At 38.4% G+C, this 20,207-nt stretch overlaps 1 protein-coding gene across 1 annotated transcript; it reads left to right on the top strand.

The window, feature by feature from the left end:
• The first annotated feature begins 102 nt into the window (after positions 1 to 102).
• LOC144448884 (kelch domain-containing protein 2-like) lies at positions 103 to 18,545 on the top strand. Its single transcript, XM_078139228.1, has 14 exons — positions 103 to 243; positions 1,334 to 1,567; positions 2,188 to 2,270; positions 3,551 to 3,665; positions 4,540 to 4,620; positions 9,947 to 9,969; positions 10,505 to 10,595; positions 12,156 to 12,233; positions 12,933 to 13,013; positions 13,843 to 13,901; positions 14,731 to 14,843; positions 15,047 to 15,113; positions 16,090 to 16,233; positions 17,354 to 18,545. The coding sequence occupies exons 2-14, from the start codon at positions 1,454 to 1,456 to the stop codon at positions 17,520 to 17,522; spliced, it is 1,218 nt and encodes a 405-aa protein (XP_077995354.1). The 5' UTR covers positions 103 to 243; positions 1,334 to 1,453; the 3' UTR covers positions 17,523 to 18,545.
• The last annotated feature ends 1,662 nt before the right edge of the window (positions 18,546 to 20,207 follow it).

The raw sequence follows: 20,207 nt of genomic DNA, 5'->3' as shown, positions 1-20,207 counted from the left end.
GTAAGATAAAGATATTGGCATTCTTGGACGTCCAAACAATTTGATGGTTTCTCAATCCTACTGGGCAGCGCCGCCTAACGGCGACCTCTGAGGTCACAACTGTATGTAACGGAGTCCGTACCGTCGTAGGTACAGTTAGCGATTTATGCCTTGTTTTTTCGCGTTTTTCAAAGTATGATTGAGCATGTTGAGAGAGCTATGTACAGAGCACATTTTTGAAGCCTTCTTCGTGATCTTTCTAAGGTAAGGGTGCCTTTGTGATGTAATTTTTATTTATTTTTATCATAATTTGAAGGGCCCACCCACACAGGCACTTGTTTACCGAGATATGGTTTACAATAAGATATCGATAATATTGAGCTATTTGGCAAATAATATTGAATGGAGTAAAATAGCACGGGTTTCTAGGATCGCGTAAGTCCATACACCACGAAATATAAACCGGTGTGTGGACTTACGCGATCCTAGAAACCCGTGTTATTTTACCCCTTTCAAATTCAATATTATTTGCCAAATATCTCAATATTAATCAATATTTTCAGTCACTCGAATCAATCTGTATGATTTTTTTAAAAAAATGTATAGTAAATTCATTATACATATTTTTAAAAAATCATACAGATTGATTCAAGTGCCTATGGATATTTTATTGTATTCAGAAATACATCTTGTGAAACAAGTGCCTGTGGTCTCACCCCACGGGTTTGAGGTTCAAACTTGGCACAGGAGATCTGATAGAAATGAAAAATATTTAAGAAAGTCTTTGACTTAGGTATGTCTACATACAAAGAACTTTTTAAAAAAATCAGAGCTCTGTTTTTTTATCATTTTACATGTAATAAATAAAAGAAAAGTAAAAATAAGAGGTCTATTTGTATATGTATATATGTATGTGTAGAACATGTAGAAGTTCTACTCTAGAACTTTCTTAAACTATTTTCCATTGCGCAGGAGATTTGAGAGAAATAAAAAAAAAATTATAAAGAAATTATATGTATTTATTCTTTATTTTTCATTTCTCTCATCTCCTGTGCCGTGTGCCAAGTGCCCATGGTCCCACCAAAAAGGCAGAAGTTGAATACAGTAATGTATTGTTCAACATGGCCTGTGGAATAGATGTTTTACAGAGCCAATATGTCATTACATGTATTTAGTTTTATATCATGAAACAATAATATCGATTGATTCACATTCCTGTGGAATGTGAAGTCAAATACTACTCTACAGTATTAGTAACACCACTAAATTCAAAAAGCTATTGTTTCTCCAGTTTAGAATTATACTCATAATCATGAATTGACAAGAAGAATGAACTTTACATTTTTTTCTTCAGAAATAATTGTGAGTTTAATATTCGGAGAATGAAGAACTACACTGTTATATGGCGTGCTTCCTGCTAAGTGTGTACTTATTAATGAACTTCACTGTAAAGTGTACAGTTTAGAAAGCTGATATGAGTGAAACAAACAATATACCCAGTGTACAGGGTGCTATATTGCCTGCTCCAAGAAGTGGACATGTGTCATGTCAGTATGGCGACAATCTGTATGTTTGGGGTGGATATATGGTAAGTCTACTACAGTAACTACCTTGCTTTCTGACATTGCATTCGAAATTGGATCCAATTGCTTTGAATTTGGATTGTTGTCATCTCTTAGTTTAATATGCTTGCCATTAAAAATAAAATCAGTTCCATTTGGTGAAAATTGAAGCATTAATTTTGAATGCCACTCCATTGAATACATAGGTTATCTCTTTGTATACAGTAGTTATAAAAATGGAGAAATTTCTCCCCACACACTGGGCCCACACACTGGCTTGCCTCTACCTGGTATACAATATTCAATGTTAGATCAGCTCTACTATTAAATAATCAGTCTGGAAAGGATCATCAACCAGGATAAATTGAAAGCTTGTTGAAAATTACCAAGTTTGTGTGATAACCTTGTATTATTTCATTTACCTGCCTGTGGAATACTAGTATTTTCGATCAAATCTCAATAGATGTACACACTTTGAGATAAGTGCCACAGATCAACATCAGAATTTGTATGAAATTGCAATGAAGGTAGATTTGAATTTCTGGTAACATAAACATCTTTTCTCCTTTTTTTTTCTAACATTATTATTCTGCTGTCTTTTGGGAATGAATATTGTAAATAGATGTAGAATATGTTTGTATACTAGGATGTACCAGGAGGACCATTCAGTGAAGAACGCTACCATTCACCCCATGAACTCTGGTCTTATAGCATAGAAGCTGAGAAATGGTGAGAATTTTCATATTTATTATCTTATCCCTGATATAGCATTTTATACCACGTACAAGCCCAGATATTGTCATTATATGGATTATATACCCTGTTCGTTCTACGTTACTACAATGCGCGTCTACATCACTGGTTCTGCTGTGTTCCAGATATGACTCAAAACGTTCGAAATAGCCATTACTTTCCCCAATTCTTCTTTGATATTACTGATATTATAAATATGTTATTCTCCAATAAAAATACTCCTAACCAAAGTGTTGTCACTACTCATCTAGTGACTCAGTGACAAAGACCGAATAGGTCACTCGTATTTTTCTTGGCTAAACAAAGAAAAATATTTGGGAATAACATTTAATTATATGATGCACACAAATACATGTAAACACAAGAAGGAATAATCTACCTGAGTTCCCCCAATTATTTTACTGGGATTCTCCACCAAAATTTTATCAGATTTCTCAGGGTGCCCAAACCTTAGGAAAAAAACACTGACATGTATGGTTACTTTAGTTTGACAAATACCTTTACTTTTAACTTCTTGTGGAACAAGTTTTATTTCCAGCCAAGCTTTCAAATATGTTTTTGTCAATTATTGGAAGATATTTGTTCTAAAATGGTCAATTTTAAATCTCATGTCATTGTCTCTACACTTTCCAATGTGTATGAAGCCAACATTTTCACGAATACAGTCCTCAAATGCAATTATTTAAATACAGTGACACTGACAGATTTGCTTCCTGTATATTCATAATGTCGTAGTCAAACATTAGGAGATAAAAAGTCTGTAATACTCTCTAAAATGGCAGTTTCAGAGGTGCTCTATGAGCTCTGTGAGTGTGTTACATGGTAATTGGTTTAAAGTCATCTAACATTATGCATGAGTGTCATCTTAATCCATAGACCCTTTTGTGTAGGGTCTATACTTATCAGACTCCTAGGAGTTAATTAATCCAATTCATTTGTTTACTTTCCCTGTTTGTAACAGGTTCCGTTTGTCCACGGTCTGATGTCAACAGTTGTATTTAATTTTGTAAAGGTTGTATGCACTGAGTAATGTGACATACATCCTAGCTATTGACTTAGCAGCCTGTCAAATCACCAGTGTGCCATCTAAGGAAAGACAAAATTGTGTGTTATGGAGTAAAATGATAAAAACTAGATTTTCTTGCGTGTCACCAAATAGTAAAGGATAGAGACATTTTTTTTCAGTGTCTGTCATATATTGATCAGAAATAGATACATGTAAAAAATTTTTGGTTTGATTGGTTGTACATCAACAGGAAATTAGATCTAGCAGATGGTACAGTGCCACCTGGGACATCAGGAGGCTGTGCTGCCAATGTTAATCAATACCTCTATTTGTTTGGTGGTTTCCATGACATCAATTCAAATCAGGTAAGAGTTGATCATAGTGGGTATGATTGATTCTATCATACAGAAGAAGAGTTTAAAGGCCAGTGTTTCAATCCCAAGTCATCACTTTAGTGTTATCCTATCAGTAGAGACATAAGGATTACAAGGATTACATAGGATCATCATTTTGTTCTGAGCCAAATAAATCTTTCTTTAGTTCTGTCAAACAACTGTGTTTCACACCTAAGTGTTAATCCTAATCCAAAGTGAGCCTTTAAACTGCATATCAATATAACTTGACAGCTATGGCAAGAAATATCTTGTCATTTAGTGATCAAACATGTTTTCAGCCAAAGTAACGACACTGTGACAAGTGCCTGTGATCTACCTCTGTTGGTAGAGCTGACTGACTAGTGTACTGGTCAAGAATTGTTTTACTTTGTCTAGATGTACCATATAAATTTCTTCTATGTTTGCCACAATAAAATTAATGATAAATGACATAAAATAATAAATATCACTTCATAAGAGTTAAGACTCATTAATCATGAAAATTTGTCTTTTTTCTAATTCTTCTGTTCCTTTAAAGAATTTTAACTATTTTCTGTACTGTTCAATTTCTCTCATATTGTCATTCACGCACACACACACACACACACACACACACACACACACACACACACACATACATACATACATACATACATACATACATACACACACATACACTCACATACATACATACACACACTCACATACATACATACATACATACATACATACATACATACATACATACATACATACACACACTCGCATGCATACACACACACACACACACACACACACACACACACACACACACACACACACACACACAATTGTGTTCTTACCATGTCCTTATGTTTGTTTGTAGTTATATCGACTAGATCTGAGAAAGAAAAGGTGGAAAAAAATTGAAACACAAGGTGATAGTCCAAGTCCAAGAGATAAAGCATTCTGTTCGACTATGATACTTACCTGTTGGCAAAATACTGATGGGTAACCCGCATTAATTCCTCCAATCCATGCCAAGAAATTTTTGGCCCCGCCCCCTCCACCATACCTGGCTCCATATTTGGTTAGCTTAGTCTCCCGCCTAAGTGGCAGTTCGCGCATGCGTACTTGTGTCTTTTATCGCATGGCGTACAAGTGTGTAGACGGATATTGCTTTCGTCTTCAAGTACCTACCTCCAATTCCATTATACACACTGGTTTTTCCACTTGGTTGGCTCTTTGGTTACCCTAAAGATCCTAGGATTACAGCTAAGTGTCGATTTATTGTCTCTCTCTTTGCGATTGAGATTTGTTGTGTGTTTTTCTTCTCCGTGCAGACGTCCCTTATATACGGACGTCATTGCCTTACCGTGTTGTTGTTTTTTCAGTCATTCGTTTCGTCATGACTAAACCTAAGAAGAGAGGTGTGTGTGGTCATGACATGCCTAAGCAGGATTGTCATTCTGTTTGTCTGTCTTGTCGAACGTGTTCGCAGTCCAAACCCTGTGAAGTTTGTTCTAGTTGGTCCGATGAAAATTGGCGTAAACTAGGTAAACAGTCAGACAAACAACGGTCATCTAAGCCGAGTGCTTCTGTCACTACTCCTGCGAGTGTACGGTCTTCGACTTTAACGGTAAGTTCTTCTGTCACAGCGGAACCGAAGTCAGGTAAGCTTTCTTCTAGTTCTGTTGTTTTAAACCGTCCTTTTCAGGACGAACTGGGTAGTAGTGCTAGTGGTATGCGGTCCTCTCTCGGAGAGGGCTCGACGACCGTAGACACTATACAGCTATCACCCCCTAGTAACGTTCCTCGAGTAGCGGTCACTTCTCCCTCTCCCCTGGGGGAAGGGTTGAGTGTACTTGACGAGTCGTCACAGCACTGTGATTCTAATCGTCATAAGGCTACGAGTATTTCCGAGTCGAACGCTGGTCCAACTCGTTCAGTCGGTCGAGAGATCTCCTGTACTGACGTAACCGGGCCTGGTGTAGCTACTACCCACGTACCTCCTCGCTTTCCAGTCTCAGGCTCGCCAGCTAATCGGACTGATTGTATTGAGGGTACGCAGACTGGTTTACATACCAATCTGGGTAATTTTTCGAGGGTCGATCAGAGTATGAATCGTCCTCAAATTGCCAATTCTAGTGATGTCAGTTCTAGACCAACGTTGTCTGCTGGGCAGAGAATACAGCGTGGTCTGGACGATTCCACTTTGTATAGGGGTGCGAGGGTTTATCCCCCTCAGACCAGAGCTGAATTTCGGAATCCCCAGTTCATGCCAATGCCTACTGGTGGTGCTTTTTCTGATCCACAGCAATTTTCTGGTGACTTTGGTTTGCCTCCTGAGACACCATGGGGTGTTTTTAATCCTCAGGTTGGTTGGCCACAACAGTATTGGCAGTACCCCTGGCCATCCCTCCCTGCTTATTACAGGGATGAGGGTTCAAGGCCTACTACTAGGAGAACACAGCATGATTTCATGCCTCCTACCAGGGATTCTCCCTCTCGTTCTCGCACACGTTTCAGAACGCAGAGGTCAAGAGACAGGTCCCCTTCGAACCAACGGTCTCCGGTCCCTAGAGGGCGGAGTTTCCGTTCACGTTCGAAATCTTCTTCGTCCTCCAAGTCGAGTGAGAGTAAACGTTCGAGGTCGTGTTCTTCTGAACGTTTTGATCGGTACTCCAGTGAGAGGTCACCCAGGCGTGTACCCAGTCGGCAGGAGGTCTCCCCAGTTCGACCTAAGCGTCGAGCCAGGAGAGACATAGACGAAATGTCATTAAAGGCTCCCAGTGATGCCTCCTTTGGGGGAAATGAACCAGATACCCCCAGTGTAGTGGGCACTTTGCGTTCAACTTCCCCTACTCGTGATGAGGAGTTCTCCTTCCACGAGTGCATTCAATGGGTTTACAATCGGTATCCAGACCGTTGTCCTAAGCCTCCACCAGCTCCCACTATGAAGTCGGAGTTTTACATGGCTTTTGAAGAAATGGAAAAGTCTCAACCGGTCAAGGAACCGTCTACTCTTCCACTTTCTTCCATGTACTCAGGTCAACTGGATAAAATAACGTCAGAGGTTTTAGGCGAGGGCAATAAAGCTGCTGCATTAAAACCTGGTCATTTTCCATGGTTAAAAAGTCGGTCTCGTGCATACAAGACTCACACAACCGACCCATGGATTGGTTACCCCAGCCTAGACACTGATGCCGAGGCTGTGGACGCCAAAGCCAAAACTTTCAACTCCGTGTCTATCCCCGGCACTCAGTTAAAGCAGTTAGGGGAGATGCACGCAGAAAGTATTCGTGCATGTTCCGTCATGGATTGGTTTCTAGCCGTAGCAACATCTGAACTACAGCAAGAAACCCCGGAGATGCCTAAGGTTCTCAGGCTATTGCGCATTGCAATGAAAGGCCTCTACCATGTCTCCGAATCTTCAGCGAGAGGACGGGCAGCACTTATTTTGATGGAGAGGGATGCCTTCCTGAAACGAGAGTCTATCTCGTTAACACAGGAACTGAAACAGGAAGCTAGAGGCTCCTCGTTTTCCACTTCCTCACTGTTTGCTGGTAATTTGACTTCCCTGGCCCAGCGGGCCAGCGAAGCAAAGCGGAGAGAACGGTTAATGTGGGAGTCACCACGAACAACCTCCACTCCAGCAAGCCCTAAGGATAACCGTACAAGTACTAATACGGTGCCTGCAAACAGAAATTTCCAAGGCAACAGGAGTAAATCTGGACAGTCTAGCAGAGGACGTCCACGTGGTAAACTGCGTAGTCAACGGGGTAGAGGCAAGCCTGGTCCCGACAAGCCCTTCTTTAGCAAGAGCAGTTTTAAAGAATCGGGCTCTGACTCGCAGCAGCACTTCTGACTCTCCACTTGGCAATTCGAGTACACAGCACTCCCGTTTAGGCTAGCCACTGCTCCCTGGGTGTTCACCCGGGTGGTAGCGGCACCAGTAGCCTGGTTACACCGACGGGCCACCCTTTTTGCATCCCTATCTCGACTATTGGTTGATACGGGATGCACAAAGGGAGGTATTATTCGAACGGATTCAACAAATATTGTTATTAATCCTTTCTCTGGGTTTTATCCCCAGTTACAAGTCAGCTCTCATCCCAAGTCAAGATACAGTATTCGTGGGAATGAGATTAATTACACAAAAGGGAGTAGCTTGCCCTATCCAAGAACGGATAGACAAGTTACTCTCAGTCATTCAGAACCTATGGCCACTGAGACAGATAACAGCGAAACATTTTCTGTCTCTCCTGGGCTTAATGGTTTCCTTGATCGATATAGTGCAATGGGCCAGACTCGGATCAGGCCAATTCAGTTGTATCTTCTCGCCCATTGGCGATCCAGAGCAACCTTCTAAAAGGCAAGTCCATTTTGTACAGTCACACGGATCTGTCCCTGTACATGGATGCGTCACAAGAGGGCTTGGGAGGTCACCTAGACAGTCAGATGACAGCAGGTGTCTGGAACCCCTAAGACAGCTCTCACCACATCAATTGGCTAGAGCTAAAGGCTGTTTTTTTCCTAGCTCTGCAAGACTTTGAGCTGCTAGTGACAGGGCGCAGTGTTCTAGTCCACTCGGACAATACCACCGTAATGGCGTACATAAACAAGCTAGGAGGAACCAGGTCTCCAACACTATGTTACCTCTTATGGGAACTGATGTTGCGGTGCATAGACCGAATGATTCTTCTGTCAGCACGCCATGTGCCGGGGAAACTGAACAGCATTACAGACGCTCTATCGCGTCGCAAGAGAGTTCTTTCTACAGGGTGGGCAATTCCTGTCAAGATTGCTCACCGTCTGTTTCTGCATTGGGGAGAACTGACTGTAGATCTGTTCACCACCTTACATGAACAGAAAACTGCCTCTCTTTGTGTCTCCGATTCCAGATCCGAGAGCAATGGCAACAGACGCTCTGCCAATGTCTTGGAAAGGACTGAGCGCGTACGCATTTCCCCCCTTTGCACTTCTTCCAATTGTACTGAGGAAAATCCAAGAGGAGAGTTCCTCAGTCATTCTTGTAGTGCCTCTGTGGCCAAACCGAGGTTGGTTCCCAGTATTGCTATTCCTTCTGGTAGACTTTCCAGTAGCTCTCCCAGATCAAGAAAACCTATCGCAGGGAAGTGGCATTGTTCACCCCAACCCGAGCTTGTTCCACCTTCACGCGTTCAGATTATCGAACGATCCCTCCGTTCACAGGGATTTTTTCTGAACAAGCTGCCTCAGTCATTGCCAGAACACAAAGACAGCACCCTCCATTCCTATGGAGAAAAGTGGAAAAGATTCTCTGATTGGTGTCGTAGAGGGCAGAAGGATCCTCTCGATCCATCTCCCCAGACAGTAGCAGTTTTTCTCTTTTTTTTTTTTTTCTGTTTGAGGAGAAGAGGTATGCAATTAAGACTATTATGGTGTATCGCACGACGATAGCCAATATAGTCAGAAGCATCGGGGGACCAGAGTTTGGTCAGAATAAGATATTTTCTTATTCAACACCCTCCTAAACAAACGCCACTACCTCAGTGGAGTTTATTCTTAGTTCTTAGAGCACTGAGAGAGCCCCCTTTGAACCACTTCATCCCATCTCTGACCCAGATGGCTGGTAGAAACTGTCAAGTGGGCTTACAAGTAAGTTCCAGCTCTGCTTGTAAGTTAGAGAGAGTCACTGCACCTGAAGTCAGGGCTCTCTCGGCATCATGGGCTTTGTTCTCAGGGGTACTGGTAGCACAGATTCTACAGACAGGAACCTGGCGCTCCCCAAACTCCTTTATAAGTTTTATATCAGGGATATGACACAGGAAGCTAGCAAGCTTCAGTCTAAGTGTCGGGCAGTCGGTAGTTGTAAATCAAAGATTTTCAACTAGAAATTAATAGGATACGGTGGTCGACTCCCACCTCCTTTCAGTCTGACACATTCGGGTTTTTACCCATCAGTATTTTGCCAACAGGTAAGTATCATAGTCGAACAGAATTGAAGTTTCTACCGAAACTAATTTCTGTGAGACATGATACTTACCTGTTGAGCTCCCTCCCACCTTCCCCACAGTCTCCTTGTGAAATTTTTGTCCTCTTTGGAGCGATAAAAGACACAAGTACGCATGCGCGAACTGCCACTTAGGCGGGAGACTAAGCTAACCAAATATGGAGCCAGGTATGGTGGAGGGGGCGGGGCCAAAAATTTCTTGGCATGGATTGGAGGAATTAATGCGGGTTACCCATCAGTATTTTGCCAACAGGTAAGTATCATGTCTCACAGAAATTAGTTTCGGTAGAAACTTCAACTTTGTTGGATTTATAGAAATAGGTATGAATAGGAATCTCCTCACCCAGTTGGTCATTTAGTAATAATTTTACATACAGAAGATAAATAGTTACAAAAAGTCAAGCAAAGAACATACTTATGCATGCACACATATTTTCCCATGCATATTCATCCCTCCCGCCCTCCCCCCCCCCCACACACAGTCACACACTCACACACACTTGTAACTATTCAAGTGTGCAGTACCTTCATTTATGCCTTTTGTTGCTAAATGCTGAATGCATTTCAGCTCTTTCAATTTAAGTGACAAGATGGTATATTTTATTGATATGAATAATTATGTATATGAAATGATTATTCATCTAATATTGCTACTACCTGGGGTGTGTCAGTCATCCATCCATCCATCCATCCATTCATCAACTTCTATACCCAAAGGAAACAGACATATAGTACTCTATGCTATCTGCAGTAACATCATACTGCAAACACAATTTTACATATTGTAATACTAATATCTCTAATATCTCTAAATATCTGTATGTCATAGTAACTGTCATACTGTTTGACTGTGTAGATTATATGTATTTGGTGGATTTGGACCTGAACCACAAACTCTGCCTAGGTATGGTCAATGGGTATGGGACACTACAACAGGTTGGACACCAGTAAGTTTACAATTACTTATTTACTATCATAATAGCAAAATTAAATGTTTTCAGAGACAGAGTGCTCTCATTTATAGCAATTTTTAGCACAACTGAACTGAGGTTCAGTAGTGCTATAGGGATCGCCCGGCGTCTGTCTGTCTGTCTGTCTGTCTGTGTGTGTGTGTGTGTGTGTGTGTGTGTGTGTGTGTGTGTGTGTGTGTGTGTGTGTATGTGTGTGTGTAAACAACTTAAAGTCAAAAACCGCTGAACTGATTGCCACGATATTTGGTGGGTCCATTACCTTGGGTGTCTAGTTGGGAAATTGTTCAAATCAAAATGATCGCATCACAGATGTGTGATTTGGGTCAAAAAATGTGATTTTTGGTCAAAAAACTTAAACTCAGAAACTACTGGGCAGATTGGTGCGAAATTTGGTGGGAACATTCTTAAGGGGATGTAAAGTAAGATTTGTTCATGACGGGATGATTCCATCAGTGATATGCAAATTAGGGCTAAAAATGTGTCTTTTTGGTTAAAAATCTATAATTCCAAAACTACTGAGCAGATTGGGCTGAAATTTAATGAGAATGTATCTAGGGATGTATGGACAAAGAAATATTAAGCATACCATGATTCCATGAGTGATATGCAAATTAGGTGTAAAAATGTTCATTTTTTTGTCAAAAACTTATATCTCAAAAAGTACTAAGTGAATGAGTTTGAAACTTGGTGAGATGTTTCTAGAAGTGTTATTCTATATCATTGCTTTTCCTCAAAAATCTTCAACTCTGAAATTACCCAGTAGATTGAGCTTAACTTTGTTGAGAATGTGTAGATTTGTCCTCATTAATAGCTGACACAGTGAGAACAGTACATTGTTAATTAACTATAATGTTTACTTTACTATTTCCTCTGGTGGTAAAGCCTGTAGCATGGCCAGTTTGGTTTATGACTTGATTATGTAATATGTTGTAAGACAGCTGTTTCATCACCTACCCATATAAACTGAATGTAGCTTGTGTTTAAAATATTACATTAAGACAACCAAGAAAGTTAAACATGTTACATTGGTATGACTTGGTTCCAAATTGATTTTAAAAAATAAAGAAGTACAAAACCTTGTAGACACATCCCTTTAAAGTTTTATTAGGATGTTGCTATACTTGTCTTGTACACTTCCAACATAGGATGGCTGGATTATGATGATGGAAATTAGGTATGAAAATTTTGTTTTGGTTACAACTTTAAATCTTCAAAAAATTATATATCTATCATTGCCCTGAACATGAAGTTGTGCGGCAACGCAATATTTGCACTATTTTTTCCATCACAGCCTCACCTAAATTGAAGGAAAGACAGACAAATGTCACCCACAAACTGCATATGACAAATATATTTGTCAATGAAATTGTGTCTTTGAAGTTATAGCATGAGTATAGCAACCTGTGAAAGAAGTGTTCAGAACTTTGTGAATCATAACATTTCATGAATGAACAAGATATAAAAAAACATTTCTCAGTTTGTAAATATAATGTTAGTGTAAAGCTGTGTGTAAAGTGTAATGTTGTCTTCAAACAGGACACTGGTCGTGGCTGGAATAATCACTTATTTGCATACTGCTTAGACACAAACCAATGGAATGAAGTCAAAACTACAGTAAGTACACCTGTTTTGCTATATTTGCATACTGCTTAGATACAAACCAATGGAATGAAGTCAAGACTACAGTAAGTACACCTGTTTTGTTATATTTGCATACTGCTTAGATACAAACCAATGGAATGAAGTCAAGACTACAGTAAGTACACCTGTTTTACTATATTTGCATACTGCTTAGATACAAACCAATGGAATGAAGTCAAGACTACAGTAAGTACACCTGTTTTACTATATTTGCATACTGCTTAGATACAAACCTGTGGAATGAATGAAGTCAAGACTACACTGAGTAAGTATACCTGTATTATTATATGTGCATACTGCTTAGATACAAACCAATGGAATGAAGTCAAAGCTACAGTAAGTACATAATCACCTGTGTTGTGTATACCTTGAAACAGAAGCAAAAATGAGCCAATGTCACTTGGACAATATTGGAGCATAACAGAATTGACAACTTATGGGCTTTGTCATCTTTAAAAGTAGAAAACTCAACAAGGCACCCAATTGGACATTGAGTCATCTATGTCAGCCAATCAGGACACATTTTGGGTGTGCTGACATATACAACTGTGAATGAGAACAGTTCAAGCGATGTTTACAAACAAATATTGCAGTAAAAATCCCTTCATTATTTCAAGATAGTGGGACTAGTAACATGTATGTCTTACTTTACTTACTTACTTACTATTCCAGGGTCCATGTCCATCTCCAAGGGCTGCCTATTCTGGGGATGTGATTGGAAACAGACTTTTCATATTTGGTGGTAGACTAAATGTAAGTATTGCTCATCGTAAATAATTGAAACAATGAAAGCTTCTGTAGCAGACCAGCTAAAGCGTATAAATGATACTTCAAACATGGACCATGTACAACTCAGATTAGAAGTTGTACGGCATATTTCTTGTCACCCAAAAGATGTAAGTTATAATGTCAATGATCTTTTAAACCTCAACAAGCAAAGATTATCTATTAATGTTCTATGATGCGCAAGCTCAATAAATGAACTGCGTTTGTTTAGGGGGAGGGGGGTCTGGCATCAATGTGATTGCTGAACTTCATTTTCGCACTCTAACCAAATTTCAAAAAATGTTTATGCCTTGAATGATAACAGCTAGGTTGTGTGTTACTACTGAGATGTTTTACTTTTATAAATGTGAGATACAGTGCTGGGTTTCCGGTTCTATTTTAATGTGTTTACCATCATGTTTTTACAGTGCATCGATCAAAGTGATATGACCACTACACAATTGTCATCATGGTTTACACCATATATTAACATGTCAATGTCAAACTTGTGAATTTTCATTTGGGTGGAGGGGGAGGGTTTTTTAGTCCTAAATGAACGAAGCTCATTTATTGAGCTTGTGTGACATTGTGTGATCATCCAGACTTTAGTCAAAATGAGGATTCAATTACCGTAGACTGCGCTACGTTAAAATTTGTGAAAAAATTTATGGTGAGGCGACAATATTGTATATCACTGGTTGTTTTCTTTATCATATGTTCTTTCATATAGTTGTAATCTATTTTTCTATAAAGGTCCTGCTTTTTTCTTAGTTGACTCTAGTTTTCTTACTGAGTTTTACTGTATTGTTCATTACAGCAAACACGTATGGATGATTTACATTGTTTGAATCTAGAAACCATGCAGTGGTCTGGAAGGTAAGGCTACTACTGTTCAAATGCACACCCACCAACTTTTTGATCAATGGCACCAATCTTGCTTGTCATTTTTGAGTGCCTGTTTAATCTGAAATCACCAAAATTTGAATAGATAGTGTTCTCAAAGTAACGATAACACTAATACCCCTCTCATAGTTTGTGAGTGTCTGTTTGATAAAATGAAAATCATACTCCCAAACACCTAATTTTAGGCAAAACTGTATTTTTAGAGTCACAAGACCCAAGGTTCTCTAGCTCACTACCTAGGCTTTAATTAACAAATACAGAATGTATTATAGATTTCTGACCCATACTGTGAAAACATTGTCAAGTGAACAGAAATGACTGCCACAGTACCTAAAATTCTCCCGTGGAGGTGTGTATGTGGCAGGTAGTGCTGATCATTGAATCGTCTTGTGACAATATTCTAGGGAGAACACTGAATAGATACTATAGAGTGTCACTCTTTCATGTTTGAAGTTTTTCATTTTTATCAGCCTCTTTTTATTGGTAAAAATTGCCATAGTCTGCCGACCATTTTCATCTAACTAAATGTGAAACTGTATTTCAAAGGAGTGACTAGTAAATACAGTGACTATTCTATATCATACAAATATTCTCTGTAAAGTTGTTAAGATGTACTTTGCAACTGTTCATGTATTTTATACAATATCACAAGATATCAACCTACGGGGCTTGAGATTTTGAAAATGCTACTAACATTAAAAAGAAACTTCGAAGTGCAAGACTTGATAGTAAGAGTATCAAACATAGGTATTTTAAAGTACCCAATTGCAAAATGAATGTAACAGATGTTGTTTTTTTGTAGGATCATAGGTAGTGGTGATATACCTGAAGGCCGTACATGGAGTACTTTGACCAGAGTTAGTGATACACATTTACTGTTGTATGGTGGCTTTGATAATGATTGTGTACCCTTAGGTAAGTACAAATTAAACGAATTTTGCAAATCTGTATGTTTTCTTTTGTATGTTTCTGTTTAAAATTAAAGTGTCTATAATTTGCATTTACGGTTTTATCAATATTCCTCATGGCAAATGTCAGTTTCTATGGTGATTAATCTTCACCAATATGTTTGTTTAAAAATCTTTGATATCTGTATGTCTTCCGTTTATTGATTTCAGGAGACTGCAGAGTACTAAATACCAACAATATGGAATGGACACAAGTATCATTGCCTTCCAGACCAAGGTATGTTTGGATACACACTTTACCAATTAATTACCCCTTTCTCACCCCTATACCTGTATCTATAGTGTCTGATGTGGTTTCTGACCAAGGTCATATGGCATAGCATTGTACTGCACCTTGTGACATTATATTTACCAGTCTATTTGACCTAAGTCCACAGTTTGTACACACCTGATTACTTTATATATATCCTATTGCAGGGTGCACCTGTTGACATGTCTGTCAGTTGATCTAATCTAGGTCATGGCCCACAGTTTGTACTGTATGTAATAACTTTTCAATCTAACCCATTTACCCTAGGTCATGGCCCACAGTTTGTACTGCATGTGATAACTTTTTAGTCTGTCCTATTTGACCTATAGGTCATGGCCCACAGTTTGCACTGCATATGGTAACTTTTCAATCTAACCCATTTACCCTAGGTCATGGCCCACAGTTTGTACTGCATGTGATAACTTTTTAGTCTGTCCTATTTGACCTATAGGTCATGGCCCACAGTTTGTACTGCATGTGATAACTTTTTAGTCTGTCCTATTTGACCTATAGGTCATGGCCCACAGTTTGTACTGCATGTGATAACTTTTTAGTCTGTCCTATTTGACCTATAGGTCATGGCCCACAGTTTGTACTGCATGTGACAACTTTTTAGTTTGTCTTATTTGACCTATAGGTCATGGCCCACAGTTTGTACTGCATGTGATAACTTTTTTAGTCTGTCTAATTTGATCTATAGGTCATGGCCCACAGTTTGTACTGCATGTGATAACTTTTTAGTCTGTCTAATTTGATCTATAGGTCATGGCCCACAGTTTGTACTGTAACTGATAAATTAATTTTCTGTTCTATTTGATCCATATGTCATTTCCCACAGCTTGTACTGTATGTGATGGATTTTTATTCTGTCCTATTTGACCCAGGTCATGCATACAACTGTTCTCCTTCCGTTGACTTCATGTCTGTCCTATTTGACCCCTAGGTTATGGCACACAGCATGTTCTGGTCCTGATGGTGGTGAAGTCCTTATATTTGGAGGTTGTAGCAATAACATACTAGGTAGTGAAGAGAACCTTCATTGTAATGATGTCATACATATACACTTTACTCCTAAATCATTACTAAGGTAAGTTGGTCATCACACACACACACACACACACACACACACACACACACACACACACACACACACACACACACACACACACACACACACACACACACACACACACACACACACACACATCTCGCTGTTGATGATGTGTTACCAATCATGGGGGATACAGATATCCAGTGTGTCCTCTAGTGATAGCCAGATTTTGTTGTTGTGAGTCAAAATGAGAAAAACTGGCATTTCTTGTGCTATCACCACATAGTAAGAGATTGGGAAACACCAAATTTTGGTGCATCACTAGCAGTTGTGTGCATCAGTGTCATGTCAAATTGGCTTAGAGGGTACACTGCAGATATCACAGCATCAATTGAAATGTTACTCAAAGGTTATGTTGTGTTTTGTGTCAAAGGACTCCACTGTGTTGACAGAAAGAGTATCAAAATTCTGATGGGGTATGAATTCTTAAGATAATTCTTTATAGTGAAACCCACAAAATATCAATAACCATGAATGAGTAAAGACATTCAAGCAAATTCTCAAATACATACAGTTTACAGTAAAGTTTATCACTAATTAGTGTAATTTGAAAAGGGTATTATAAGTAGCTCAGGTAGTTTAATCTTTGTACATTAATCTATAAACACTTTGAGATATGAAGTAGGTGTGAGATTGGTGCAATATTTGGTAAATATTTACTTCTGTCTGCATTCAGTAATTTGTCACCAAAGCATTACTTTAGCAGTACTATCAATCATGTGTTGAGAACATGATTGGTTATAAATACAAGGTTGTAGATTTGCTAACCCACCTGTAGTCTTAAAGTACTAATACTACTACAATATTTCAGCTATCCTAATTGCCATTTTGATTTTTTGAATTCTTGCTCATCCATCCAAGGGACAAGTCAAATTTCAAAAATCAAAATGGCAGTAATTTAAGATCGGTGAAATAGTGTAGTTGCATTAGTCTTTCAAGACTACAGGTAGGCTAATGAATTACCTGAAGTAAATGCACTTACCAGCAACTGATGAGTTTAAAAACATCTTGAATTTCTGACCAGTTTTGTACCTCAATCAGTGGGCTGCATGTTTGTCAATGAATTTGATTCAAACCTGATTTTGATCACTTTCAGATTTGCATTGGATGTTGTGGTGCAATACAGACATATCCTACAAGATCATTTACATCACCTACCGCTGTCTATCATTGAGATACTAGAGAAGAGATTAGAGACTAGAGTTACCAGGCATGATGAACTCCCTGCTGAGTATCATAAAAAACATCCCTGTGTCATATCATAACATATCTATCTGATGAAGTACACTCTGATGTGAGATATCAGGAACTGACTTCAGGGGATAATTGAGAGACTCCTGTGTGATGTCTTATCAGAAGATATATGCAATATCAGTTACTATGTCGTGGAATACTAGAAAATACCTGTTTGATGTCAGTAGACGGTATGTGATATAGGGATCTCATGTGATATCAGGTACTATATCATGGAATATGGAACTTTGCTGTTGGATATTAACACATATCAGAAGAGATATGTTGTCATGCATTACTGGAACCATGTTATGAAGTATGGGACATTTCTTTCGGATATCATAACACTAGTCAGTAGATAAAATCTCATGGAATATCAGGAATCATATGATGGAATACAGAACATATCTGTTGGATATCAGAACACATGTCAGTAGATAATAGGATATCTCCTGATTTGTAATTATGGAACATCAATGCCTGATACATTGGCACATGTCAGTGGACGATATATGTTCTTGTGAAATATCAGGTATGATGTCATAGGATTTGTAACACTCCTGCATGATACCAACTCTGCTACTGTCGGTGGCCATATTTGAATCTTCATAATATGTTCGTTTTCTTGAAACAGTGCACTGTTAGACATATATTGTATCATCTGAATCATATGGGATGTCAGATCTGCAACATTACACTTGTCTTCAATGGATCGAACTTCTGAGCCTCAATAGATCAAATACTTCAATGTGCAGGTTTTCTGACAACTTAAAATGGCTTTGGCCCCCTTTATTACCAAATAACATTATGAAGTCTAATGACATTGGATTCAGTAACAGCAAGAGTCAGTGTACACTCTATTTCAGGTGTACATGATCTATAGTTAGTACCGATAGTGCATGTCAAAGCAAACTTTATGATGTCACATTTATTGTATTGTGTGTATGTGAGAATGTAGTCAGTCAGCTGACTTGTTAGGTAGATTAGATGTTAGTCAGCTACATGGCCAGTAGAAATGTGAATGTATATTTGTGTATGTGTATGTATATATTGTGTATGCATACATGTATGTATGTATGTATGTATGTATGTATGTATGTATGTATGTATGTGTGTGTGTGTGTATGTATGTATGTATGTATGTATGTATGTATGTATGTATGTATGTATGTATGTGTGTGTGTGTGTGTGTGTGTGTGTGTGTGTGTGTGTGTGTATGTATGTATGTATGTATGTATGTATGTATGTATGTATGTATGTATGTATGTATGTATGTATGTATGTATGTATGTATGTATGTATGTATGTATGTGCAAGTGCATCTTTTATGTGCATGCATCTGTATATATGAGTACATTCATGTGTGTGTGCATGCATACATTTATGTGCATTGACATAAGTGGCCTTTACAAGTATGCTATTCAGCTACAGTATACATACCAGGAAAAAAGGAAACACAATATACTGTATACATGTAGTACCATACTGATATTGTTTTTATCACCATCCAACTATATCATAAGGGTATCTCTTTAAAGTTGCATCTTTTCATCAATTTTCATCAATACACAACAATACATCATCCATACCATAAAATATCAATATCTGTACTGACATGTATGTCCTAATACTTTCAGCACATACTGTGTATCAGGTATTGGTCATATGCAATATTATAGGCACTCAATGTTGTATCAGGTATTGGTCACATGCTATATCATAGGCCCTCAGTGTTGTATCATGTATTGGTCGTATGCAAGCTTGTTCATACTTTTTTTCTTGTTCTAGAATTTTTATGTCAGTGCCTGTAGAAAGTTAAATATTTGTTCTTGTTTTGTAAAAGAGATATGTATACTTAAGATTTTCCAATTTTTATCAAATTTATCTGCACAGTATTGTGATCTTGTAGATGAAGTTTATGGTATGTGTAATGCATATATAGTCAAGTCTGAGATAGTTTCTGTGTACAAGTTTCTAGTTAGTGTACCTAGTACAGTGAAAGGCAATTTCTCTAGAAGATTACATGGTGGCTTTGATGACGAGTACAAATTTGGGTCACTTTCTGACAACTCATTCAAACTGTATTGACCCATCCAGGGGATTGTATGTCAAGAAACAGTTATTTGTGATTCTGTAGAAGAGCGCCACCAACGGCACAATATTACATTTTAACTTTCCTGCATAAAGATCATAGCAAACTACTACTGTTTATGCAGTCGTTGCATGAAAGCAGAACAGTTGAACAGTTATGACACATCACAAAACAGGTTGATTTTTGTAGTCTTAGCCAATGTTTTTAAAGTTTTATCATTTTATTTCAAAGACTTCAATAGAACCTGTAAGTTTTTTAAGAGTTGTGCCTTAAAGTGAAACATGAAATTAGAATATATGTAGTAAATATTTATCACAAGAATGATAAATATTGTAAAAATAACAAGAAAGAGTTGTGTATGGTAAGACTTAAAGCTAATAAAAACTAACATGATATTTCCAAAATGTCCTGATGTTTATTTTCAGACCTCATTTTGTCAATGGTATAACAGTGTTAGCCAATATCTTGTATTACCGATTTGTTTATGGCTATTACGTTGGGAAGTGGTGGTATTTCATTGTCAACAACACAATGCATCCATTGTACTATAAGTTATGCCTTGGGTAAGATATTTTGTGTGATATAAGTAGATTTGCATGTCAGGTCGGCTTGGAGTAAACGCACT

Source organism: Glandiceps talaboti, chromosome 2 (assembly GCF_964340395.1).
Source record: "Glandiceps talaboti chromosome 2, keGlaTala1.1, whole genome shotgun sequence".
Classification (NCBI taxonomy): domain Eukaryota; kingdom Metazoa; phylum Hemichordata; class Enteropneusta; family Spengelidae; genus Glandiceps; species Glandiceps talaboti.
The sequence above is the reverse complement of the archived record's forward strand: the minus strand, read 5'-3'. Positions and strand labels throughout refer to the sequence as shown.